At 47.6% G+C, this 25635-nt stretch overlaps 3 protein-coding genes across 14 annotated transcripts in view; 2 read left to right on the forward strand and 1 right to left on the reverse strand.

Annotated features, from left to right (window-relative positions):
- Window positions 1-71: 71 nt before the first annotated feature.
- Window positions 72-11973, forward strand: FLCN (folliculin). 6 transcript variants are annotated; one of them, XM_075058907.1, is made up of 12 exons: window positions 72-237; window positions 1159-1449; window positions 2257-2403; window positions 3037-3258; window positions 3743-3903; window positions 4670-4761; window positions 5518-5708; window positions 6925-7038; window positions 7417-7540; window positions 7919-8050; window positions 9626-9731; window positions 10529-11973. In XM_075058907.1, exons 2-12 carry the CDS (start codon window positions 1189-1191, stop codon window positions 10728-10730), a joined length of 1752 nt encoding a protein of 583 aa, XP_074915008.1. In that variant the 5' UTR covers window positions 72-237; window positions 1159-1188; the 3' UTR covers window positions 10731-11973. The 6 variants fall into 6 exon arrangements, with proteins under 6 accessions (XP_074915008.1, XP_074915007.1, XP_074915011.1 ...); XM_075058906.1 differs by lacking the exon at window positions 72-237 and adding an exon at window positions 298-364; XM_075058905.1 differs by lacking the exon at window positions 72-237 and adding an exon at window positions 492-577.
- Window positions 11974-13767: 1794 nt separating this feature from the next.
- PLD6 (phospholipase D family member 6) lies at window positions 13768-15986 on the forward strand. The gene is made up of 2 exons (XM_075058911.1): window positions 13768-14200; window positions 14318-15986. Exons 1-2 carry the CDS (start codon window positions 13777-13779, stop codon window positions 14557-14559), a joined length of 666 nt encoding a protein of 221 aa, XP_074915012.1. The 5' UTR covers window positions 13768-13776; the 3' UTR covers window positions 14560-15986.
- A 118-nt stretch (window positions 15987-16104) lies between these two features.
- MPRIP (myosin phosphatase Rho interacting protein) overlaps window positions 16105-25635 on the reverse strand; it is an 88399-nt gene continuing 78868 nt past the window's right edge. For all 7 annotated transcript variants that reach the window (XM_075058902.1, XM_075058903.1, XM_075058901.1 and 4 more), the window contains one exon: window positions 16105-23933. In XM_075058902.1, the coding sequence (XP_074915003.1) occupies window positions 23862-23933 (72 nt within the window). In that variant the 3' untranslated portion in view covers window positions 16105-23861. The remainder of the gene's footprint in view (window positions 23934-25635) is intronic.

Raw genomic sequence — 25635 nt, forward strand, 5'->3', positions numbered from 1 at the left:
AGGCCGCCGGTCACGTGACCCGCCATGCGGCCCGCACTACTTGGCGGGGGGGGGGGGTGGTTGTGGAGCGGAGCCCGCTCCCGGTGCGGCGCCCGCGGGGTTGTAGGCGGCGGCTCGTCCCCTCTCGGCTCTCGGGGCTGCGACACCGTTGTCCGGTCTCTGCGGTGGGGCAGGGGATAGCGAGGGAAGGAAGGAAGCTTCTTCCGGATCTTCTCAACTCCCCCCTCTCGTCTAGAGGTAATAGCTCTGCCCAGCCACTGTGGACAGGGCGGCCGTGGGCCGAGTCACTGCCGCACCCGGGGAGGGGGGTGGGGGGGAGCGGGCTCCTCGGGACAGCGGCGGGAAGGACCGGCTCGGTACGGCGGTACGAACGGCCTCTTCCTCCTCTCACTCTGCCGCTTTCTCCTCCGTCTTCTCGCCGCTCCCTGTCGGCGGCGGGTGGGCAGCCGGGAAGCTGTCTGCCCCTCTTCTCCCCCCCCCCCCATCTGCCGGTAGGGATGGTACGGGCCGGTGGGTCAGTCTGTGTCAGGCGCCCGCTGACACGGGACGGGCCGGGGCGGGGGAGCCCGGAGCCGCGGTGAGCGGGGACCGGGCCGTGGGCGTCCGGGTACGGGGAGCCTGGGCTGGGCCGGTCTCGGAGCCGGGAGGTCGGGGCCCGGAAGGGGAGACCGGCCCAGGTCCGGGTCCGGGTCCGGGTCCGGGTCCGGCTGGGCCTGAGGCGTTCGGGTCTGGGGACGCTGAGCAGGGTCGGTCCCGACCCGTTGCGGCCTGAGGCCTCTGGGGAAGCTGCGCCGGGCCCGGCAGGGAGGTCTGGTCTGTCAGACCCCAGCCTGTCCCTGTAAGGCCGGAGGTGTCCGCGCACGGGGAGGGGGTGTCCGGCCCAGTCCCGTTCCACCACCGTGGGACCTGCGGTATACCCGGCTCAGAGGCAGGGACCCGGGCACGGAGGGATCTGTCTGCTCTAGTCCCGTCCCACCAGGGCACGAAGGCTTCGTCCTTCTTCAGGGCACTGCGTGGTGGAGTTGCGCTGGTCGCTTAGGCTAAGCGTAAGGCCAGCCACTCCTAGAAGGATACAGAGCAGGGCTGGCATCAGTCGGGCCTAAGAGATGCTTTAATATCTGCTGTGCTGATAGTGTGTGCTTTCTCCCTTGCCTGCAGGAGGCCTGGCGCATGTGCTGAGCTCTCACTATGAATGCTATTGTTGCCCTCTGCCATTTTTGTGAGCTCCACGGTCCTCGCACCCTCTTTTGTACTGAGGTTCTACATTCACCGCTTCCCCAAGGCGCGAGCAGCGGGGACATCTCTGGACAGAATGAGCAGGCAGAGGAGGAGGAAGGTGGTATTCAGATGAGCAGCCGGATCCGCTCACACAGCCCAGCGGAAGGTGCCAGCGCCGATTCCAGCAGCCCAGGGCCAAAGAAGTCAGACATGTGTGAGGCAAGTGTGAAGGTCTGCATGCGGACATCAGTGGTCCTTGGCTTAACTAAAGGGCTCTTGGAATCTCTAAGGCAAATTGAATTGTTTAAGAGAGAAAAAAAAAAAAGTGAAGTGTACTTGTTTTGTATGTGACTGCTAGTACCAGAAGACCTCTAAGTCCTCATGAACTGTAATGATCCATGACAAGAGGATGAAGGAACTGTTGTGGAGTGTATAGATCTTGACAAGATGTGTCTTGAGGTCTCTTTAAGCCCTGTGATCTGTTATTCTCTTGTGGCTGAGAAGTGCTTTCCTCATCCTTGAAGAGCACTTACTTTGTTAGATTAGATCTGGTCATTTATTAATAGTAATTTTGAGAGCAGTATTGATTAGGAAACAAAAAAAATGCGAAAGCAGTTAAAACAATAGAGAAAATGTATGTTCTCTGTTGTTCTCATGCTTGTCTACTATTAGTACTTGTTCTGAGGTATTTGTTATTTACTTTCCTTTAGGTTATGGCCAGTTTTATTAGGCCAGTTGGTTTCACAGCTGCTGTTAACCAAATTTTACCGCTTGTAGAGCCAGCACCAAGTTCACAATTAAATTAAATAGTGAAAAATGAGCATAAGAGTAGGGGAAGTGTATCACACAGAGTCCTGTGTGAGGAGCTGGGTTCAAATCCTGACCCTGACTCATATTTCTTGTCTGCTAAGTATTTGGGTTCTTATCTATTTGTGTAAGTAACATTTCCCTACTTTTTGAAGGGAATATGCAGAGGCCTTTGGAAACCTTAGATAACTGCATGCTCATTTATGGCTGGATTTGCTTTTCTATCTTCAGGGTTGCCGCTCTCTTGCAGGAGGACATCCTGGATATGTCAGCCACGACAAAGAAACTTCAATCAAGTACGTCAGTCACCAACACCCAAACCACCCCCAACTGTTCAGCATCGTGCGCCAGGCCTGTGTTCGCAGTCTGAGCTGTGAGGTAACTGCCTTGGGAGTACAGGGAGAAAACCTGTTTATGGCCTTATGTATTGTTTCAAATCCAAGATGGTGCTTTGCTGATCCTGGTTGCTCTGTGCAGCCTGAAACAAGGAGGGAATGGAGGTGGAAAGACAGACACACACAAGTCTGTTCATTCTGAGATTGATGGTAATTTTTAAGGTTGATCTTTGATAACCTTGGGGGTTCATTCCTCTCAGCTCGTGAGACCAAAAATTTCCCTTTCTTTTTTTTTGCTCCTATGTGTTTATTGTTTTTCTTTGTAAGATAAACTGTTTTTGTAAAAAATTGGAATCTGTTGTTTAGTGCCAAGAAATACTTGATCTTTGTAGACCATTAACATTCAGTATCTCATGGAAGTGAAGGGAGAATCTTACAGATTGATCCTGTGTCGTAGTTGTATAGACCTGAATTCTTAAAATACAGTTAAATTGAAGTTTTTATAGTGTTTGTAGGGTACCTCTGGAGATCTGTTTGACCCTGGGTTTTGGATATTAGCCTGAAAAAGGCTATTCACCAAGTATGTGATAAAGAGCAAGAAGCTTTGTTCAGTTTATTATCGTTTCGGCTGCATGATGTGCTTAACTACTTCGGTGTATACGTCCCTCCCCTTCAGGTCTGCCCAGGACGTGAAGGCCCTATTTTTTTCGGAGATGAACAGCATGGTTTTGTGTTCAGCCACACCTTCTTTATCAAAGACAGCCTGGCTCGAGGTTTCCAGCGCTGGTACAGCATCATCACTATCATGATGGACCGGATTTACCTCATCAACTCCTGGCCTTTCTTGTTGGGAAAAATCAGAGGCATCATTGATGAGCTTCAGGGCAAAGCACTTAAGGTAGGTCAGTGCACAGAGTCCTTTTGACTCAACGTTAGTAAAACTTTATGGTAGTTGATTTACAGCTGAGTCAAAAAGCTGATCCAGCTCTTTGGAGCCAGGGTGGTCATTAAGGTTGACAAAAGGGATAAGAGGATGGTGTGAATTGGGGGGTGTAGGAGAGAAGGGTGCCTCTCTCATTTTAAGCCATTTGTAACATTTTTTGCAGACCTAGCTGCTAGACAGTAGCTCTGTTAGAAATTTAAGTGACTAAAGTTGTGAAGGACAATGGTTTTGGAGCACAAGTGTTACTTAATGATAATTTTAGTCAATCGAAGAATAAGATGTCCCTTCCCTCTCTTTTCCCGTAATTTACAATGTATTTTGGATGATGGTCTGCGACGCTGCCTTTTCACTTCGTATTTTTGTTGCGTTTTTTGGCTCAGCTTTAGGTAAGCATTTTATCTTCTTCAGTCTCTCATACTGCTCTTCTTCTGTGATGTAGGTGTTTGAAGCAGAGCAGTATGGGTGCCCTCAGCGTGCCCAGCGGATGAACACAGCCTTCACTCCCTTCCTGCACCAGCGGAACGGCAATGCAGCCCGCTCCTTAACGTCACTGACCAACGATGAAAACTTGTGGGCATGTTTGCATACTTCCTTTGCTTGGTAATGCCACTTGTGTATCTAGCTTCTACAACTCCATCATGAAGAGAATATTGTCATATTCTGAAAGGGTGGAAATGTGATTTGAGTGTTTGGGTATTTTTTCTTGACGTAGTAAGTTGGACTTTGCTAAGTAGTCTCTGAATGGGAAGGAGCTAAGCACAGAAAGACAGCAGCCTGTTGATGCCTTTAGGACAAAAAAAAATAATTCTTGTTGCTGTGAAGTAAACCTACTGATGTGGCTACTAATGGAAGCCATGTCTATCTAGATGGAAGGGCTTTGCAGTACAAAAGTAAGTATGGAAGATAGCAAGAAAAGATGCTCCTACACCCAGTGTGTTGTATGTCGGAAATACAGTGGTTGTTCACCTGGAAGTGCCTGTGTATTGCGACAGGCAGTGTGGGAGGTGCAGCCATTTAGCACAGTAGTATGTCTGTGGGAGTCCAGTTGCTCCAGTGCCTGACTTGCTCATCCAACTTCCCTGGAAAGATGCCACAGAGAGAGTTGCAACACTGGCATGTGACTTGGATGGGGAACAAGTATGTTGCACAAAGTAATTGCAAAATGGTAGGCCTTTCGGTGACTTTGAGTGGCAGTGATTGTAAGATGTGTTGATAGTTACCACACCAAGGAAAGCATAGCGATGTGTTGAAAGGAGACAGAAATTGGTTGGTGGTTGGATTTTTTGTTGACCTCATCGCACCAAGTTTTTTGCACCTAGCAAGCAGGCTTAATGAACACTATTTCTCTTTCTTTCGACATCTCCAGGCTTTTGAAAGCTTGTGGTAGCCGACTTACAGAGAAGCTTCTGGAAGGAGCACCAACAGAAGACACACTTGTCCAGATGGAAAAACTTGCAGGTGAGATAGACGTTTCCAGAGCTGGAAAACCCTCTGAGAACGCTTTGGATAGTAAAACACCAAGTCTTTTCATCAGCATCATAAGCACAGCCATCTCTCATCAACTTTACCCTAGTGATAGTCTCTGCAGTACCTGATGCACTCTCTCATATGGAGATGACTCTGACATGAATGTGAAATCAAGGCCCTTGGCCTCGTAGGCTCTCTGCACACACATGTGGTGTTTGTTACTTGAGTAGCAATGTTGCATCATTGTGATTATTGTTCTCTCTGGCTGAGTTGGCCCTCCCAGTGAATCTCTACAGCCAGAAGAATTTGCAGTCACAACATATGGACTTCTTGCTCCTTTTTCTACAAAACTTCTGTAATATAAAGGACCATAATTTTTTCTTGCATTGAATTATTTTATTAATCCATTTAGACTAGAATCTACAAAACCTGCCTCAAAGCTTTGGCCATGACCTTTAAAACATGGATATAGAACACGTAGCTGGTCAAAAGATGTGACTTTGTGTTCTGTAGGAGATGAAAATTCCTTCTTGACCTTTCAGTGGTTATCTTATATCTGAACTAATAAACTTCATTAACACTTCAGGTGTGTCTGTGATGCTAGTACTTTCAGTTACTGTGTTCTGAACTCTGTCTTCCCACAAACAGCCAAAATCAATTGGCTGCAGCATGTGTAGGCACTTTTAAGGCAGTTCCCATTCCTAGAGAGCAGCAATTTTTATGACCACTCTGCCTTTTTTTTGCTAGATCTGAAAGAAGAGTCGGAAGGCTGGGATGGTTCTGAGGAAGAAGAGAAGCCTTCTTCCCAGCCAGATGTTGTGGAAGGGCAGGAACTATCTAAATGCTCAACTGAAACATCTCTGATGCCAGATTGCAATAGCTGGAATGTAGCTCACAGAAGGTTGTCTGTCTTTCGCTCTCTCAGGCATATGAGACAGGTAAGAGAGGACCAGTTACTCTGATGCTGCATTCACAAGCTAGCAACCTCTTTTCTCCTGGTAATGTTTTTTGAAAAGATGCATTGATTTCCTGCAGTCTGCACTTCTTTGCTGGTTCTGTTCAACACAGTGCCTGCACAGCTAGTACCACGGTGTTAACTACATCTCTGAGGACGCTCCCTTCCTCTGAGATCACATGGGCCTCTAGTGATCATCAGTCTTGTGGGAAGGGATCATATGATTTCTCTCAAATGCTGCGCTTTTCATCTTCCCAAGAGCAGTGACAGTAGTTTAATACAGAGTTTGTGCAGCATCTTCAAAGCCAAGTATTATTTGCCTAAACCAAAAGTGTTTCAGAGGGAAAAAAATCCTTGACAAACAAAACAAATGGTTGTGTACAGATCTAGCTTTTATCTAGTGCTTCAAGTTACCTGACTGAGGGGGAAGGTTCAGTGCATTTGACCCGCAGTCTGTTTTCACACCAGCTTGTTTTCCTGGACACTCCTGACAAATACCTGCTTTATGTCTTTAGCCTCCTTTTGTTCTACTGTCTCCCAATTTAGAATGCTTGAAGCTATTGAACTACATCACTGTATTGCAAGTGTGTGCCTTTGGAGGCTTGTGTGAGAACATTGTTTCATCTTCTGTGCCTGAATCACTATTGTGAACATAACCCAGATCAGAGAAATGCCTGAAAGTTGTTGTCATCTAATAGAAGTTGTTCGGTCCCATTCCAAACAGGCCCGTGTCCATCTTAACAAAACTGCTAATTTGGCCAACAAGTGGGCTGATTGATGCAGTCTAGCCAGAGCACTGAAGAATCTGGAGCAACCTAGAAATGAAACTGTTGTTCTCTTAATGTGCTCGATAGCAAACTGGATCATTGATTAGGCATGTTGGCAAAGTGGTACTTTGCTGCTGTTTGTTCTTGAAACCAGAGATGGGGGCGAATATCGCTTTGCCATGATAGTCGGATGCCTTTCGCACCTGTCAAAGAAATACTTGATCTTGGTGCTGTGGTTTAGAGCTATTGCTCTGTGCACAAGACCTGCTAAATTTTCATGTTTGTTTCTGCTGTTCAGTTCTAGCCATTTTCTTAGGTGGCACTCATGTATTTCACAGGGCAAACTGGACACTTCACTAATTTTCATAATCAATGCAGAATGTTTTTGGTTTCTTTCTTTTTTTTTTCTTTTTTTTTTTTTTTTCCCTCCAGGTTCTTGGGGCATCAGCATTCCGCATGCTGGCTTGGCATGTTCTGATGGGGAACCAGGTTATCTGGAAAGCTCGAGACATGGATCTTGTCCAATCTGCTTTTGATGTGCTACGGGTAGAAACCTTTTCCTTTGTTTCCTGACTGCATATTTTTACATATATTTCTGTAGTAGTCCAGGCTGTCTCCGACATGTAATCTTTTGGAGAATGCGTGTTAAATGATGTGGTTTGGGGAATAGAGACAAACAACAACAACAAAAAAAAAAAAAAAACCAAACCAAACCTAAAAAAACGCCCAACCTTTGGATGTCTTCGTTGACCTCGGCAACTGCATAGTCTTTCAAGCTGAGTAAGATACTTCTGATACCCAAAATCAGGAGCATCTGCCTGAGCAGTTCTTGAAGTCTTGACTGGCCCTGGATGTCAGGGAGAAAATGGTACTTTACTGGTTTAGCTCCAGTGTTTCTCTTGACATGTTTACTTCCTTCTTTAGACTATGCTGCCTGTTGGTTGTGTGCGGATCATCCCCTACAGTGACCAGTACGAAGAGGCTTATCGGTGTAACTTCCTAGGGCTTAGCCCGCATGTCCAAATCCCATCCCACATATTATCATCTGGTAAGAACCTGTTGTAGAACCCTCTTCTTTCCCTATCATCTTATGTTAAAGGACACAAGATGATTTTTTTCTTTTTTTTTTTTTAAATTAAGTATTGGCAGATATTCTAACAATGCTGCATGAACCAAAACCTGTACTGCTTAATTTTTTTTTTTCCCTATACCCTTGCCTGCGCAGTAGTTGAAAGGTGTGACACCTGCTTTAAGCACTGATCATACTATAGCTGACAGTCCTGGTGCCTGTGGAGGAAACATTAATTAATGCTGGGCCAAATATTGTAAGCTGACAGAGCTGTGCTTTCTCGGAGCAGGGTGTGTAGCTGTATTTTAAAATCTGGGCTCGTACAGTTCACGTTCTTTTGGGCTCTTGTTGCTCTAGAGTTTGCGGTCCTTGTGGAAGTTCGCACTGCTACCCGGTCCAGTCTCTACCCAACTCTGTTTGATGATGAGCAGTCCCTCAACAAGTATGAGTTTGTTGTCACCAGTGGTAGCCCTGTTGCAGCAGATCGAGGTGGGTGATTTGAAAGCAGAAAGAACCTGTATCACTGAGGTTAAAAGATCATCTTGATCTTTTAACTGGGTTTTTTTTATGCTGTTCATGTACTGGCCCTTAAAGAAGTCTGAGTAGAACTGGGTTACTGTTACTTGAGGTCTGTTTAATTATAAAGGGCTTGCTTTACCAGATCAGCATTTTGCTTATTAATTTTCAGAAATGAGTAACGAATTCTGTAATGAGTATAGTAGCAATTATGGGGAAATTCTTCTGTAACCCACAATGAATGTTTTCTATCCTGGAATACTTGTGTGTTTATTTTGAGTATGTCTAGCTTATAAGGACTGTGACATTACTCATCTCCTGTGTTCCACTTGATAGACAAGTATGACTGATACAGAAATGCCTAGACTTTTTTTTTTTTTTTTTTGCCTACTTTGTTCAAGGACTTGATTACTGGCACCTAGGTGTGATTTGAGTCAGGTCCATCAGTCTCATGTTTTCTGGGAAGTCTTCATTTAGATGGATTGGCCTCATTGACTGTCTCAAAACACATGGCAGGTCACTAATCCTTTCTGCTCTGTCCTCTGAACGTACAGGTGCAATGCAAAGCAGAGACTTACTCTCTCTGTAGTGTTCTTTCTGTTGTAGATCCCACGTGTATAATTACAGTAGTCTACTTTCCACCCAACCAGTGGCATGTCCAGAATCTTCTGGACAAAAATAGTTACTGAAAGGTCTTTTCTCCACCACAGCATCAAACTTATTAGGCCACGGACTGCTGGGAAAATAGCCTACTAGGGAATTCCAAAAAGCGGTCTGGGAAAGGAATGCCTTGGGTTGGTTGTCCGTTTGTTTTTATACTATATCCTGGAACTGCCCTTAACAAGAGGAACATTAAATCAAGAGTAAGTGGAGACTTTGAAGTTGAGGTTTTATATTTTTGTATATATGGATGTATGTTGTACAAGGCATGAAGATTTTTCATAACTTTGCATTGTTTAGTGAGCTTTTGATATGGGACTCGAAACAACAAAATCTAAACACCTTCAGTTTAAAAGGGGGTCTGAAGAAAACAAAGGCCCCTGACCCTGTGTGCAGATCCCAGGATCCTTCACAAAATTCCATGTTGCTTCTTGGGTCAGGTGTTTTTCTAGTGGGATGGTCTTCAGCTCCTCTTCCATCGAAATTAAATCAAGGCAGGCCACTGGGGGGTATATTTTTTCACCTTGTAGAATAGGTATGTTTCTACCTGACTGGAGGAATATTATTGTCTATGACTAATCAAGCCAAATTCTGTGTTGAAATTGGCTGTGCTGTTACTAATAGTGTAGCTTTCTGCATACAGAGGAAGCTGCATTAATGCACCGGACCAAAGTACTATGAAACATGAGTGAAGGCTAGTGCTCTTGAACAGAGTAAGAGGTAGAACAAATGTGTATTCTTGTCTGTAATTCCAGCAGGTATTCAGGCCCAGGTCACAGAATAAATGGACTAGTCCTTGATAACAATTACTAGTCAGGGTGTGAGCAGGTAACCTATAACATGTGTGTCCTCTTTCTCACCCATTTTCCCCTCTTCCTGAACTTGTAGTTGGCCCAACAATCTTGAACAAGATCGAAGCTGCCCTGACCAACCAGAACCTTTCTGTAGATGTTGTGGATCAGTGCCTTGTTTGCCTGAAGGAGGAATGGATGAAGTAAGTACAACTACATTGCTTTCAGAGAAAACAGCTTTGGCACTAATCCTGGAATGGTTACAGCAGAGTACAGGACAAACTTGTAGTCAGGTAACTTCTGCTGTAGTATTGATAGTAGTTGGCTTTGCTGTTGGGAGCTAAGAATATCAAAGTCCTTCTACTCTAGTCCTAACTCTCTCTTTTTGGCTTTCAGCAGTTCTTAACCTTTACACTTCAGTTCACACATCTGTAGGTTACCTACGTGACAATACTTGTCTGCCTTACATACATTATGAGGATTAAGTATGCAAATACATCTATGCCTGTCAATGCGCGCTATATTCCAGTACAGATAACATGCCAAACAGATGTCATGGCTGCACCTTCAGGCACTACATTTCAAAGGTGCAAGTAGTTATAAAGGAAGACCAGATAGTCGTGTGAAATAATTCATGGAACATTACAATTTTGTGAATTTACCTGAAGGCCAGATGGGCAGTAGGTGTGTCTCCCAGGGAGATTCTCAGTTGTCACAATTAATTGTTTTACTTTCCGCTAGAATGAAAAAAACAAACGAAAACTATGCATATTACTACTGAAAATGAGTAATCCCCCTAACTAATCCCCCCTTTTCTTGTACTCTTCTTCCCCCCACCTTCTTCATTCAAAGCATGAGAGTAGGTTCCATGGAATATTGTTTGAAGCTTTTATTAACATTTAGTTGCAGTAGGTACCAAAAGAAGCTACAGTTACTGCTCGCTCCTGTTTGATGCATGCAAGTCCGTTGGAGTAGTGACAGGAGTTTCTTGTTTCTGCAGTAAAGTGAAGGTCCTCTTTAAATTCACTAAAGTGGACAGCAGACCCAAGGAGGATACCCAAAAACTGCTGAGCATTCTGGGAGCTGCAGAGGAGGACAATGTCAAGCTTCTCAAGTTCTGGATGACTGGCCTGAGCAAGACATACAAGTCCCACCTGATGTCAACAGTTCGCAGCCCAACGTCCTCAGAGTCCCGGAACTAAAGGGTGCCCAGCCTCACTTGCTGCCTTCAGATAATCGCAGGGAACCCCGAGTTACCACTGCTGAGCCTGCAGCATGTGCATTAGGCGGATAGTGAAACTTCATCACTATTCTTCTGGTCCTCAAACTAACTTGAAGAGTGACTCGAGTCTTTTCCAATTGCTGTGAGACTGGATTAATAAGTGCTAATAAATAATGCTGCTGTCTGTCCTGAAACTCAGCTCTAAATCTAGACCTCCACACTCAAGACTAAAATACAGCAACACTCAAAGAATCAGCGGGAATTAATTAAGATACCCTACTGTCATCATTAAGCATTATGGTGTGGCAGTAGACCTCGGGTTTAGATTTCATTGGCAAGACTCGGATACCTGTGACAACGTCCAGAACTCCTGAGAGTGAATATAGTTAATCTCTCCGAATCCCACATAAATCTCCTAAATGTGCAAGAGAAGAACCAAAAATAAGTGACACGTCACAGGGTATGGCTCACATGTAAATTACTTCGAACCACTTTATGCTTGGATTTAAGAAGAGACTATTTTCTGCTGTAGCATAAGGCAGGATATCCTATCAGAGTCCTGTCACTCCACTTTATTTATTTATATCTTAACTTGAGACAGTTTCAGCATTTGCTTCGGAAATCTTGTCTGGGAGGGAGAATTGTAATATAAGAAGTCTCAAAATGCAGCCTGCTTGCCTCTCTAGAGGGTAAAATACTCGCCTTGTTTTGCCTGTGGTTGCAAAACTTCCAGGTAATGAAGATAACCTCACCAGGATAAGGTTGCTGGTGTTCCTCTGTCTTCAGAAATAGTTTTCTAGCTTCGTAATTAAATTAAGCAGAAAAGATCCAACCTGTAGGTGCTCCCTTCTTATATAACTCTAGAGTAGCCATTTTTGCTTAATAGTTCATGGAAACATTGGTGCATTTTTTTAATTACCTAAACAGATATTCCTTATCTGTATTGTAAGGAATTACTGTTTCTGTTGTGAAGTCTTTTTATCTTTTTTTTTTTTTTTTTTCTGGATCATTATTGGGAAAACTTGACGTTACTATAGACATTTTTAACAAGCTAGAGGCAGGTTTTACCAGGTGACCTTCTACACTCATTCAAACAAGACTCAAGCTCAGAGGGGATGTTCCAACTTGTCATGAGTTCTGTTCTTATATATAAAATATGCAGGTTGATTTTTGTCTGGAACATCTGTAAAATGGCGACAGGCATTAAATCTCATTAAGAGCTATTTTTGTAAAATGGACAAAGCCTAGTTTTGTGTTGATTTTCAATGTGTGTGTGTTGGGGTGGGGGAAGCAGCAGTTGATCCACAAGGTAATTCCTGCATCTTGGCCTTGATCTAATTTACAGAATTTAACAGGTCTTTTCCTCTTAACTTTGTATGTATTAGTTTCTTGTACATACGGAGCAAGAGATGCTCAGATACATTAATTGAAAATGCTTGACTGGACATAAACATCTGCAGGATATTCAAACTGCAAACAGATGCTTGGAAAAAGGCATTACTCTGTTACTTCAAAAACTAACCACTTATTTAATTTCAGGGCTTGCAAAAAGGCTTGCATTTCCCAACTGTCAGTAAGGAAACATGAGACAAAAGAGGTGCTCAAGCTCTGTCCACAGGAAAGGAAGCTTTGAATAATACATGCATCTTGCTTCGTCTGTGCTGGGTGCTAGTCATGAGGGAAGAACAAAGCCCACTGCCAGTGGGATAAAAGTGACAGAAGTAATTAGAAAAGCATGGACTAGAAAATCAGAATTCCCAGTGCTAGGTTGGTGCTTGCTCTTATGGCTGCCTTGTACGTGATCTAGTGCTCTTCATTCTTCTACTGGAAAGCTATTCTGGTCCAATTCAGAGCTGTGTAACACAACAGGTAAGACATTATTTGGCATTTAGACCTTCTTGACTGCTGAACTGTTTCTGTTTAAGAATAGCTCTCCCAAGCAATCCTAACATTAAAACCTAGTCTCTGTCTAACCTGCGGTTGGTGCATAAGCACCCGTTAGCAAAGCCCGTGTTTCTGAACAGAGGTGTGGTTTCTTCCAAAACAGTGATCGCAAGGTCAGGCTTGAGGTTTCACCTCCTTCTTCCACGTGCCTGTGTGAGCGGTCAGTTGTACGCAGTGTTCTGGTCCGAAACAGGGCTGTGTCACAGACAGCCAGGCTCTGGGTAACATAGTTTTTGAGCCAGGTGAGGGAAACCACTAACTTAACACGTGTAGAATACCCACAGGAAAGAAGGGGGAGAGTTGCTGAAGTCTGTGAACCCAGGGCTCCTGCGTAGCCTAAAACCAGCTGCGCTCGCCTGCCAGAACAGATCTATACATGGGATTGCCAAATAACTGTCTGGGCAAGTTCCCACAGCTCGCAGATTGGGCCGCAGGCGCTCCTTTTGCCGTCAGCGATAGCTGGAATGTGCACGCTCCTCTTAGCACTACTTAATTAACAAAAAAGCCTGTCTGCAGCCATCTTTCACCACCCTCCTTCCCTCTAAACGGTACGCCTTAAAGACAAACTGATTAAAGCAGGATCTTTCTTTATTCTGGCGTGATTTCCTTTTCTGCGTGGCCGAGCAGCGTGTACCTGGGAGGGAGGTGGGAGCGGTGAGCGCCGCAGCTGCAGGCTGACAGGGCCGAGATCAGCTGCTTGGGCTGCACTTAGAGCCAAAGCCTTTTTGCCTTAATTCTGCCACCCCTGTCCCCTCAGCCGGGCTGGATCCGCCTTAAAGGATCCCTTGAGTAGATGGAGTGGAGCCGGCTGGTGTTTGGGGAAGGGTTAGCGTCAGCTGCAGCCTGCTCTGGAGCAGCTCCTCGGTTCGTCCAGAAGCACCCAGCCACCTTTTCCCCCCGCCACCACCCCGAAGCAGCCCAAGCTTCCCCCCTGAACCGAGAGGGCGGTCGGCTCGGGGGCCGTTCGACACCCGGCGGCGGCGGCTCCCCTCAGGAAACTTCCCGCCATCACCGCGCTCGCCTGCTCGGAGCGACTGCGCATGCGCCGGGCCGGCAGCGGGCGGGGGGAGGCGGCCGGGGGCATGTGGGCGGCGGGCGCGCAGCAGCCGCGGCGGGCGGGACTGGCGATGGCGGCGGCGGCCGCGGCGGTGCTGGCCCTGGCGGTGGCGGCTTGGCGGCGGCGGCGTCCCCCCGTACGCGAGGTGCTCTTCTTCCCCTCGCGGCCCAGCTGCACCGAAGGGTTGCTGGCCGAGGCGGCGGGGCTCGGAACGACGGCCCGGCCCTGCCCTTGCCCGCTGCCGCAGGGCGACGGCTCCCTCAGCCGCCTCCTCCGCCATCTTCTCTCCGCCCGCCGCTCCCTCGAGATCTGCCTCTTCGCCTTCTCCAGCCCGCAGCTGGGCCGCGCCGTCCAGCTCCTTCACCGCCGCGGCGTTCGGGTCCGCGTCGTCACCGACGCGCAGTACATGGGGCTCCCGGGCTCCCAGATCGGCCTCCTCCGGCACGCCGGTGAGGCGGCCTCGCCTCGGCGAGGGGGCTGTGCGGGGCAGGGCGCGGCGCTCGGGGTGGCTGCGGCCCGGGTGACAGCTTCGGTTACCGCTGAAAGGCCTGGTTGTGTCTTTGTAGGGATCCAGGTGCGCCACGACCAGGAGAACGGTTACATGCACCACAAGTTTGCTGTCGTGGACAGGAGGATGCTCATCACAGGCTCCCTCAACTGGACCACCCAAGCTATCCAGAACAACCGGGAGAACGTGCTGGTCGTGGAGGACGCCGAGTACGTGAAGCCTTTTCTGGATGAGTTTGAAAGGATTTGGGAAGAGTACAATCCCATCAACTACAGATTTTTTTCCAAAGACAACAAATGATTAAGCTGCCTCACAGGGTTGGTGGAGTACTCAACAGATAGCATTCATGGACTTTATTATTATGTATAGACATCACTGTATTATCCACCTGGGTGTAATTTAGGTAAGCTCCTCCAGAGAAGCAAAGTGCTCTCTACCCTAAAGTGCCGCAGGTTCCTTGCTGTGGGTCATTCCCATGCTAGAGGGAATGACCCAGCTGTTTGGTGAGTCATTTTGTGAGGATAGCTGTGATAGGACTGCATTCATAGAGCTTAAAACTATAGGCAGGCTCGTTGCCATGCCCTGACGCAGACAAGGTGTGTTCATATGGTGCTGGGTAGGTGTTTCAACGGTGAAATGGACGTTTTCCAACTTGGGATACTGCAGAATGGAATTGTAGCCCATTGGTTCCTCTATGTCAGTAACTCTAAAGAAGAGTTAAGAGGGCTGCAGCAGCCCTAGAGTTTGGATAGAGACATTAAGCACCTTAGTTATGTTTCTTGTTGGCATTAACTGTTGGAAGTTTGTAAAAGGAAATTTGTGGGAAATACGAAGGCAGAAATTAGAAGTATGTTTTGATTGTGTACACGTTTCCTTTGGTTTAAGATTAGCAGAGCTCCAGCGTAAAAGCATGAGAACAGATACTAATGACAGCTCATCTTCCAGCAAGCAAGTGTAGGTAAATCTGGAAAATGGGAGAAACAGTTCTTTGGGATCACTTGGTCTTGTCCTGAGAGCAGACATGGCTGGAGTTTGGTCACTGACTTCAGAGTGGAGCGGTGGAGGGAAACCCCGGTTCATTCAGGTGGTGGGACACAGTGTCCTGGTCTGGTTTGGTGACTTTGGCCGCCTGTTTTGGCAGCAGCAGGGTGGGGGACAGTGAAGAGGAAAAGGGAGGAAGGTAAGAAAGATCTCTGTCCCTACAGCTCAGGGTGGAACACAGATGGCTGTAAACTTAAGAATTTCAAAACTCTAAATAGCGTCCGTGTAAGAATTACTTTATACCAAATATAAAGAAGTGCCTCAAAATTTCTCAAAATTAAAAAAGGTCTTAACATTTTGTTACCAGTTTTGCTTGATACAGTAGTGCTGTGACTGGCACTATTAAATAAACTACTTTCACAGAAAACCTCAACATCATCTTCTGGTTTTTGCACTCCAGACAGTCCTTGTGGGTTGGATGTTCCAAAGAGCCAAATCATTAAGAAATTCCTGTAGATCCTTAGGTGTTATTTAGGATACATGGAGTAACCAACAGATTGCAGATTTGATCTGTTCTGTTTGAGAAAGTTGGCATGGGTCTGGGGGAAAAAGCATTAGTTATCTGTGGTGTAGCAACTATGGAAGAAGCTGAGGAAGGTCATTCCTTAGTAAATCCCGTTCAGCAGCATTAACTTTACACTACTTTAAAGATGTTGTTGCTATTAAAATGCTACCTGTTGCATTTTCTTTGTCAAGTGTGACTACGAAAGCAAACAGCTCACTCATTTTCAGGCTCTGGCCTCTGCTCCGTTTTTCCCGTAGTAGTGGCCTTTTTGAAAGAAATGCCTCACTACACAGCATGCAAAGGGTGGTGCAAAAATAGTTTATTACGATATAGTTAATGTAAAGTTAGGTAATTATATTTACAAAATAAAAATGATCAGCTACATCCATGGGAACCTAGCATGTCACACGACATTTTGTAAGGAATAAATACTGTGAGAAAAAGTGACATTTCTATTACGGTGAGCAGTTGATTGGGAACAGTGGCTCTTAAAAAAGCATTGAAACAAACTGAGTGGAAGGGAGAAGGGAAGGACAGAGGAACTCACACATACGGAGAAACTGGAGCCTCCAACACCCATTCCCCTTTGCAGAGGGAAAATACCACGCGCGAGACATTATTTCCCAGACTGATCCGTGTGGAAAATGCCTCTTAGAAGAGGCTGTTCTGCCCTATGGATGGACAGGGCTCAAGGACAACTGTGCTTCCTCCTCCTCCCCACTGTCCCGCTGTGACCATTCCTGGGCTTGAGCCGCAGGGATTTCCAGTAGCCGTGAGGCTGCAGCATCCCAGTGCTGCCCGGGTACCACTCTCCCTGCTCCGCTGCCGCTTTTCCCCTCGGCCACATCCACAGGTCGGAGGCGGAGGGCTGGCTGCTGCGTTGTGTCATCACAGAAACTGGGAAGTTAGTCTTGCATCCTCATTATTCACAGTTCCTTTGGGTTGTTTGCAGAGTACACGTGGTAAGAACGTGGTGCGTGCGTGGTTTTAATGCAGAACGAGTACTCTTCGGTTACGGGTCAGTTGTCAGTTAAAGGTGTGCTCAGACAGAACTAAGGCAAGCTTTCTGTTCTTGTTAGGACAATGGAGGAACACTGACCATTAGCACCTGAACGGCCAGTGCCACTTCAGATACTACCCACAGACTTGCAGAGATTCCTTCTCTCTCCCCAAAACTTCATCCTTTCAAATAAATGATTCTTTAAAATCTCCCAAGTTATCCAGAACTCCAGGAGGGTGGACACAGATCAAAGACCGCACATTCATATCTGCTTTCTACTTACCATAGCCTTTAGTATTTTACAATGTACTTTGCTGTCTCTAGTTTAGAACAAAGAGTGAGTGTTCTTGTCAATCCTGCACACAGGCAGCGTGTGAAGAAAGCATGAAGAAAATAATTGTAATTGCACTCACTCATTATTTACGAGTTCATGGCCAGCTGGCTTAGTTCAGTTGGTACCAACTTGTCCAGCTCATCAGGTTTCTGCTAGTAAATCCCACACCCTCGTTTCCTTTTAGTAGTCTCAAACTGAGGCAGGGCTGATGCCTGCCTTGTTTCCAGCCTGGTGCTCCCTGTTCCTGCAGCAGTACATTTGCATCCTCTTGTAAGAAATGGTTTGTGTCACAGGATCATGTAAGTACAACTCAGTAGTAACTAAGTTGTACTGAAAATTATCTTTAAAGTTACATACTCTAAGTTACAGTGCACGTCTGTGCTGCTGTAGGATGCGTGTCTGTGCAGCGGGGTCTCTCGGTCCCTTGTAAAGTCCAAGAGCATCTTGAATGTGCGGTGCAAGCGAGTTACAGCATTACACCGGTGCCTCCCAGAGCCGGGGGCTCGCTGCGCTCACTGCAACCGAGTAGCTGCTGCTGCGCTGTATAACAACAGTTTGCACGTGCACGGTCTTAATGCCACTATCGAATACAAGATTACCGAGTTCTCTGAATGGAAAAAACCAACCCCAAGTTTATAGCGCAGTAAGGTTACAGTTCTCAAACAGACTATACACAATCTTTGGACAGGTATCTTCAAAACTAAAGGTACAGGTCAGCAGAAAAGGTTTGAAAAGATATTTATAACAGTCATCAAAACAAAACATTTTATCAGGGCAGAGGGAGTGGGTTGGACACATTACACTCGGCGCTCCTCTCCCAACCCGCGCATGGGACATCTGTGTTGTTAGAACAAGATTTAAAAATCAAAACCACAACTTAGTCACAAAGGAGAACCCTCCACTAATTTCTGAGTAATAAATATTTACATTGCGTGCTTTGAATACTATACAGGTTTTAAATTACTTTTTTTAAAAGAGAAGAATAACAAAGCTTTTTTTTCTACAAAAATGGAAAAAAATTACAGAGGAGAAGCAAGCTACACCAAGCGTGCATGTGCTTAAGTGTTCACGACAAACTAAGTACTGCATCCGAACCATGAAAAAAATGCAAAGGTCTAGTGGAAGTGCAATCATATAGAGTTGGTATAAAAGTGACAGATTTTACAATGCTGGGAGCAGCACTATTAATGCAGTCCAGTCCATCTCTGTTACAGAAAAAAAAAAAAGACTTCTGGTTTGCAAGTCAGCACACAATTCTAGTTTTGAAGCAAATGAACACAATTTGCTTCTTTTTTTATATGTGAGCAAAGAAAAGGTCACATTTAAAGAAGGATTCGGGGGAAACGGTGCAAATGGTAGGAAAATTTTTACGCAGGAAAAAAAATTACTTGGAGCCAATTAGAAGGCATCTGTGTCTGCACCTTCGTTGCACTTTTCCTAGACCTCACATTTCAGTACTATCAATAGTGTCGAATTGTGTAAAACGCAGCAGCTTGCATTTCGCGTGTCACGCAGTGAATATATGGTGCGCTGGCGAGCACCTGAAGCAGGATACCTACAAAGTCTCTCTCCGCTGTGCACCGCGGGCACCAGGACCACACCAAAAGGCGAAGCCCGGGGCCAGGGTCATGCCAAGCGACCGTGCTGGGCAGCAGGACGATGCAGCTGGACTTCGAAAGCCTCCGGAGCAGGCAGGGAGCTGGCCCTCTCCTCCTCGTATTTTTTCCCTCCCTCTCCACACACTTTCTAATTTAAATAGCCACTGATTTATGTTGAAAGATGGGTGAAGCCTGGAGCAGGAAGAAGCAATAGGATAACTAAGGGCCATTGCTATCAGGAAAAGGCTTTCCAGCTGGCTTTCTTCCCCCTCCCCCCCTTAAAGTACTGCTCTGCAGAGATATTCCAGTTTTTGGCTGTTTATTGGTGCTGCAGGTTCTCTCTCTTTCTTTAGTGGAAAGGCAGGTAATGTACTGCCTCTTGCTTTGGAGAGATGCTTAATACAAGCGGAGCAGAGCCCGAAGCCTGGAGCACAGCCTGCAGCAGTAGTTACGAACAGCTGTCTGCATACCACAGCATCTTCCCTCCTCCTCCTCCTCCTCTTTGTGACCACCAGAACACAGAGCTACTGCTGTAAGACATCGTACACAGCGTTCCCACCTGCTGAAGTGCTGCCTCAAAGCGGGAGGTTGATCCTGACGATGCCAAGAAGTCGTGGCTCAGCCCCTGATGCACCTTCTGTACAGCAGAGCCAGTTTCTCTGTTTTAATTTTCCAAGGAGCCTAACTCCCCAGTGGAAGATGGCTGCTCCTACAAGCTAAAGCATATGAGACCACCACCATGTTCATAAAACACCTCTTTGGTTAGTGATAAATATTTTAAACCCATGAAATTCAGCAGTAAGATTAATTGATGTGGCTTGTTAGGCATTGCTGTGTTCCCTGCGGCTGTCCTCCTGCCATCTAACACATTTTATTTCAGCTACACCTGTAGTTAGTGCCAGGGTTTTTTTCCCAGCAAACCTGCCTGTTTTGCTTTTCTCAGCTATTTGAAGGTCCAGAGAAGCTGGCCCATATGTATTCAATAAAAGCTCCCCAACAGCAAACCTCTGATTAGCTGATGCCCCAGGTCTGATCCTGTTCCTACAGAAGTCCTAGCAAACCTCAATTCAAATCCTTTTACAGCTGTTTCAGGGAGTCCATTAAAGGGGAGGAGGGGGTGATGCGAGGACTGATGTTTTCTGTACAATAAGGTAAAAGCAAACTAGAGGAAAGAGGAGAACAAAATGCAGCTTCATTCCAGCTGGTGCTGGATCCCTGGCAGTGCCTCACCGGAGAGATGCAAAACACTGTGTGCGTTGCCTCGGGTGAAGAATTGACACGAGTGGCCCAGATGTTATATATGATCTCTTGCTTAGTGTATGGGCACATCTATGGGAAAGGAGCAAGAGCTGTCCAAGTGTTCTTGGGTGACTCCCCCCCACACACTAAACATCAGTATATTTTTAGATGTGTAAATAAGAATGCTCCCCCCACAACCTCTCTTCACAGGGCAATTTAGGGCCCAAGCACAAGCAGAAAGCACATCTCTGAACCCTCCTTGTCTTCAGTACCCGTGTGCTTTGCACAGCTCCCTGTGCCACTGCATTTTTATTGCACCTTCTTCTGCCTTCCTGCACTATCCACCACCAAAGTGCTGCCACCTTTGCCAACACACTGCAGTGCCCTTCTGCCCATCCTCATTCCTTTAAAAAAAAAAAATTTCCTATCAATGTATTTATTTACACATGCTGAGTCAAAAGCTGGGGATGATCCCCACCTGATCACTCTGTGTGCCCTGCACTTACCCAGCTGTTCTCTATGTTAAGAAACAAGGCTCAAAGCAGGAGCACTGGCAAAGAAATCAAGGGCTCTTACTCGTCAGGCTCAATACCTAGTCCGAGGCAGGACACTAAGCTGCAAGAGAGGATTTCTTGGTACGAGCAAGCGTACAGCAGAAAACATCCCTCTGTGGGGAGCCTCAAGATGCTCAGTGGCATGATCCTGTATCAGAAAGGGTCCGTCTTGCATTCTCTACACCACTGATGTGCCAAGGCAAATAGCAAGGTACATAACTTCTAGTCCTCGCACTTAAAATAAGTGCTCCTGAGCAAATGAAGTATGCAAAGAAAAAGCAAGATTTGCTAGGGGACGTAAGAAAGGTCAGGGTCCACATGGTGAGAAGGAGACCAGCGCATGTTCTGCTCAGTTGAATAAAAAGGACGAAGTCCCACCGTATGTCTTGGGAGAAGAGGAGGAGGAGGGCGTCCTCCTGGAACCAGTGACGTCTTGTAAAGGAAGAGCAATGACAATGACAAGGCCTACGTGTCGTCCTAATGCTGTGTCCCAAGGTCTCTGCCAGGAGATCACAGCTGCCAGAGAGCAGAGCTCAGCACGGACCCGGAGCAGCCAGGGATGAAGTGTAAAGGTTATCCCTGCTCAGAGCTGGACAGATGACTTTGGATGGGACCAAGCCAGGCACCTGGGCCAGGGGACCATCTCCTGACACGGTCAGAAAGGCATATACAATATACAAAACACAGTGGATGGAGTCACCTTCCCACCCAAGTAATAGCCTGAATTTAAATGAACCTGGGCCACAGCACTGACATCTCTGCTGGTCCTGCAATCTACCCTGCTTGGCCGGGCTGGTGTCCCTGCTTTAACTTAAAGACTGCCTTTAACTGCTCGTAGATGCCACTGAAGTGCCACGTTCCCAGCTGCTGTGAGCGTGGGGACCTGAACACGCACCCTTCACCCAACTGTGAGGTTACACCAGAGACCCAGACCTCTCACTTCAGTCAAGTGCAAGATGCCGGCAGGGAAAGAGAGAAACCCCGCACACGACCAGTGAGAAAGGACACTCTTCTTCATAAGCGGCCTTCTAAGCACAACACATGCACACTTGACCTGGAGAAGGCTGAATTTGGGAAGGGCTACAACCAGGGAGAGCTGCATCTGGATCTCCTCAGCTGGAAGGGAAGCAGGACCCCATGCCATGGCTCTAAAAAGCCACTGCTAAGTCTTACCAACATACATGGGTTTATCATCAACAGTCTGCTTCGGATGGCCATTAGCTAGCTCAGCGTGGTGAGTGCCGTTATTTCCACAGCCCCAAGGTGCCCATTTCCACTTTGGGACTCCCCAGTTTGGACTCCCATCATGCAGGCAAGAAGGTGATGGCGAACAGCTTTGGGTACACAGGCCACATTCCTCCACGGTGGGACGGGAGGAGGACTAAGGCAGCTGCTGACTGATGGGTGAAAGCAAACATAATGCAAGGAGCAGCACGGAGACTCCCGGGAATGGCTGATCGGAGGGGCAGTCCAGGTGCATCATGGCTGGGAAGGCTCCTGGGTCATCCAACGCTCGGATTATGGAAAGCACTACGGTGAGCTCAGATTAGGGCAAGTGGCTGCACATCAAAACATCTTAAAGGGCACGTGCCTGCTGACAAGGGAAAAGCCTTTGTATCCAAGTAGTTGAGCATCTTTCCTACCCTGCTCCTAGCTCCAGGACTTCCATGTACACCCAGGCACAGATTACAGAGCCGTCGCCAGCCCCGCGGCGCTCACCGCTTCAGACCTGCAGCCAGAATTTGCTCTTGACGGCTGCACTTGTACCGCCCGCCTAACGGACCCCAAATCAGCCATGAAACCACACAGAGCTGCCTGCCTCAACCACGCGTCAAGGGCCCGAAAGACAAGAGAAAGCTTTGCTCCACGTGAAGGCTAGGGCGTATCTTGAACAGCCCAGCCCGATGCGATGCGGGTCGCTCGGCGAGAACGGGGCTGGGAAGCCAACGTGGCAGAGCGCTGGTTCAGCTCTGCTCCCGGTGAGGCAGGACCTGGGGTCTTTACAGGTGGCATCTTGAAATTTAGCCCAGGATGAAGCCACCGTGCCTGGGCAGCCCCGCTGCAAAGCAGCGTAGGCTTCTTCTAGAAGACAGCCTCTGCTCGGCTGGCCGTGTGCTGTTATCTAGTGCTACCAGCTCCCTCAACTCACTTTTAGTTTGTATCTGTTTATCGGCTTCATGGTGCTAAATTGTATGCTTTAAATACAAAAGCTATTAGGACTGAGAAGGTCTGAAGCACATACTGGTTTTGAGATTTTTATTTCAGGAAAAGATTAAAGAATTAAAATAGGAGCTGCCCTGCTGACAAGAAGAGTTGAATTCAAGAAGCTGATAAAAAAGGAGCATTATATGCATTGAGCACTGTGCATTTTCAGTCAATATTGGCTCTACTTTCTACTCTACTTTCCTTTGACTAGGAAAAGGGAGTTTCACATGCGCACAGACCCTGGGATACACGGGACTCAATGAGAGGAAGGGAGTAACAGCAAAAAAAAAGAGAGTGCTGGGCTTGATCTAACAGAGGCAAGAAAGTGATCTTACAGCTCGGCCCCCGAAACACCGACTCCGACCACCAGCGAGACGGGAGGCAAAGACACGCCGATGGGGCGGACTCGACGGTGCACGTGAGTATCTGCAGCTCCCTATCCATAACAACCACCTGGGCGGCCACCAAAGCTCGCTGGGCTTCGGTATCGCCTACATTCACGATACGGCACAGTCACGGGGCAGGAGAATCATTTCTTGCATCCTTCTCCAGCGAGATGTCAGTGTTGTACCTCCAGGCTGCGTACGCCGGCACGGACTTGCGCTCCCCGACAGCTTCCCCCAGGCTTTCCCCCCCTTGTAGGTGCAAGTAATGCAATCGAGATCAATGGTTAGATTAGGCTCCTGGTGTGCTCTGAGCACTGGGTCTCTTGACAGCAGTGAGAGCTAGGTATGGCAGATACCACCCAGGCCCTGCTTGCATACCAAAACGGTTGGTACGACAGAGCTAGCTTATTAACAGGCTACTGAGCCTTAATACTGACACTTAGTGTAATGGTTTACAGTAAAGGAAGGATTCTCCTACAAAGCGCTGAAGAGAGGGGGGAAAAAAAACCCCACCCCGATCCCTTCCTCTCCCTCTCAGTCTCTGGAGCGTCTCACAAGCAGGGAAAGGAGCTGGGGAGGTGAGGGGGCGGCGGGGGGCACCGCCACCGCGGCGCCGGGTCCCGTCGGGGGGGTCAAGACGAACGACAGCGAGGACAGTCGTAAGGAACGAGAGACAAACGGTGCTGGTGCTGTGCTGCCTCAAGCTGGGAGGTGCGCGTGGTCAAGCGGAGCGGGGAGAACTAGTCTTTCTTCAAGTCCCTGGATTCAAAAAGCTTCAGGCGTTCTTGCACAGTCAGGCCTTCCTTCAGACTCTGGGAGAGACAAAAGACAGACAGCGTCGGACGCGGGCGGGAGGGAGGTGGCGGGCATCTGGCATACAGAAAGGGTGCGATGCTCAGGCAAAGGAGACGTGGGCAGCGGGAGAATGGCCTCCGTGGCACAGAGATTAGTGGGACATGCTAAGAGAAAACACACGGTTATGGAGGGCGGTTACTGGTGAATGGCGCCTAGAGAGAGGGTGAGATTGCAAATGAACCAGGCGACGTACCAGAAGCAAATGAGAGGCACACCATGCTGCAAGCGGGATTAGCTCGACTTGGAAAATGACCCCCAGAGCCTGCGGTGCAGCGGTGGCTGGGGCAATTTCGGCAGAGCTCCGGCACTGCGGGAGCCCCGGGCAGGTCAGCTCGGATCTGCTACGCTAAAGCACCACGTCTGCTGAGCGGGACCTGCACGCCGGTCCTCCTCGCCTGCCCGTGCCACTGCGGCACTGACTGAACGTGCGTCCGTCTGGGATGGTCCTGGCTCTGGTCAACGTGCAGGCTTTGCTCAAGCAGCCCTGGAAACTGCATTTTTGTTGCCAGCGACAATCCCACCCTTTCTCTAACCCCAGCCTGGGGGCTCTCCCAAGCCAAAGCTGCCTCTACTGCACAGGGTTAGACAGAGGACTCGCTAAATGCTTGCTTCAGGTCTAGCAGGATCTGATGGCTGATCCAGTTCAGATGCAGCATCCAGATTTCAAAGCACGACACTCAGCTAGCCAACAGAAAAGCCCGCCCCGCTAGCCCTCGGCATTTGGATCTGTGAAATCTCTCGCCTACATGTGGGGACCCAGGAGAAGAGCCATGTGAGGGGCAGAAACCCAGGAGCAAACTGCTTGCCCCCTGTACAACAGCTTTAACCTGAAACTAGCCCGAGGAGGTGCACAAGCCTAAAGCCAGCCTTCCCTAGCTCCTGCAGCCCCAAAGCTGTGCCATAAGAGCTTCAGGGGAGCAGAGCATCAGACAGTGAGTTGTCCCTGCTTGCTTCTTTTGAGGAGGCACAGACATCTCCCTAACCAACAGCCAGGGCCACAGAGCAATGGCTCTGCCCCTACGCGCTGCAAAGGCTTTCACTGCCGGGCTGTACCTGCTCTGGTATCTGCCTGCCTGCACCCCGCAGTGCTGTAAAGCACTGTATTTGCTTTACAGACCAAGATGTGGCAGCTTCAAAAGGCACAGACCTGAACGCAAAGCCCCTTCTGTTAACAGGCAGCCATCGCCCCTCTCGCTTTTATTTCTCTGATCGTGGTGCCAGAGGACCGTATGATCAGAGCAGCAGGTTAGACTTTTGGGCTGAGTTTTGTTTAACATGTGTTTATCAAGGCAGGACTCCATGATAAACTTGCCCCGAGGCTGTGCAGATTCCCATGGTTACTGTATTTCTTTAAATGTTTCTCCTCCCACAGGCCCACAAATACAGAACGGCTTTGGGAAGCAGCACGGAAATGAAAGCACTAAAATGGATTGGTTTGAATTTACAAATGCTGTATGCTTTCTTTTCAACAGGCAGCAGAGTCTCTTGGGATGTGAGTCTCTGAGCACACACTTCCTAAAGGAAGTTTACTTTGGGCCTCTTAAAATGGGCAGCAACCCGTGCATTCCAGTCTGTACATCTGATTTCTCATTAGATGAAAGGAGACAACAGAAACCATTAGACTATTCTGCCTGATGGTACAAATTCCAGCAAGTTTAC

The sequence above is a fragment of the Buteo buteo genome, chromosome 27 (assembly GCF_964188355.1).
Source record: "Buteo buteo chromosome 27, bButBut1.hap1.1, whole genome shotgun sequence".
NCBI classification, from domain to species: domain Eukaryota; kingdom Metazoa; phylum Chordata; class Aves; order Accipitriformes; family Accipitridae; genus Buteo; species Buteo buteo.

Bases quoted from the DNA above. Each gene is read 5' to 3' on its own strand.
- PLD6 (XM_075058911.1), top strand. From the start codon at position 13,777: ATGTGGGCGGCGGGCGCGCAGCAGCCGCGGCGGGCGGGACTGGCGATG. The intron at 14,201-14,317 runs GTGAGGCGGCCT...GTGTCTTTGTAG, and splicing joins CGGCCTCCTCCGGCACGCCG to GGATCCAGGTGCGCCACGAC.
- FLCN (XM_075058907.1), top strand. From the start codon at position 1,189: ATGAATGCTATTGTTGCCCTCTGCCATTTTTGTGAGCTCCACGGTCCT. The intron at 3,904-4,669 runs GTAATGCCACTT...CGACATCTCCAG, and splicing joins TTGCATACTTCCTTTGCTTG to GCTTTTGAAAGCTTGTGGTA. The intron at 5,709-6,924 runs GTAAGAGAGGAC...TTTTCCCTCCAG, and splicing joins CTCTCAGGCATATGAGACAG to GTTCTTGGGGCATCAGCATT.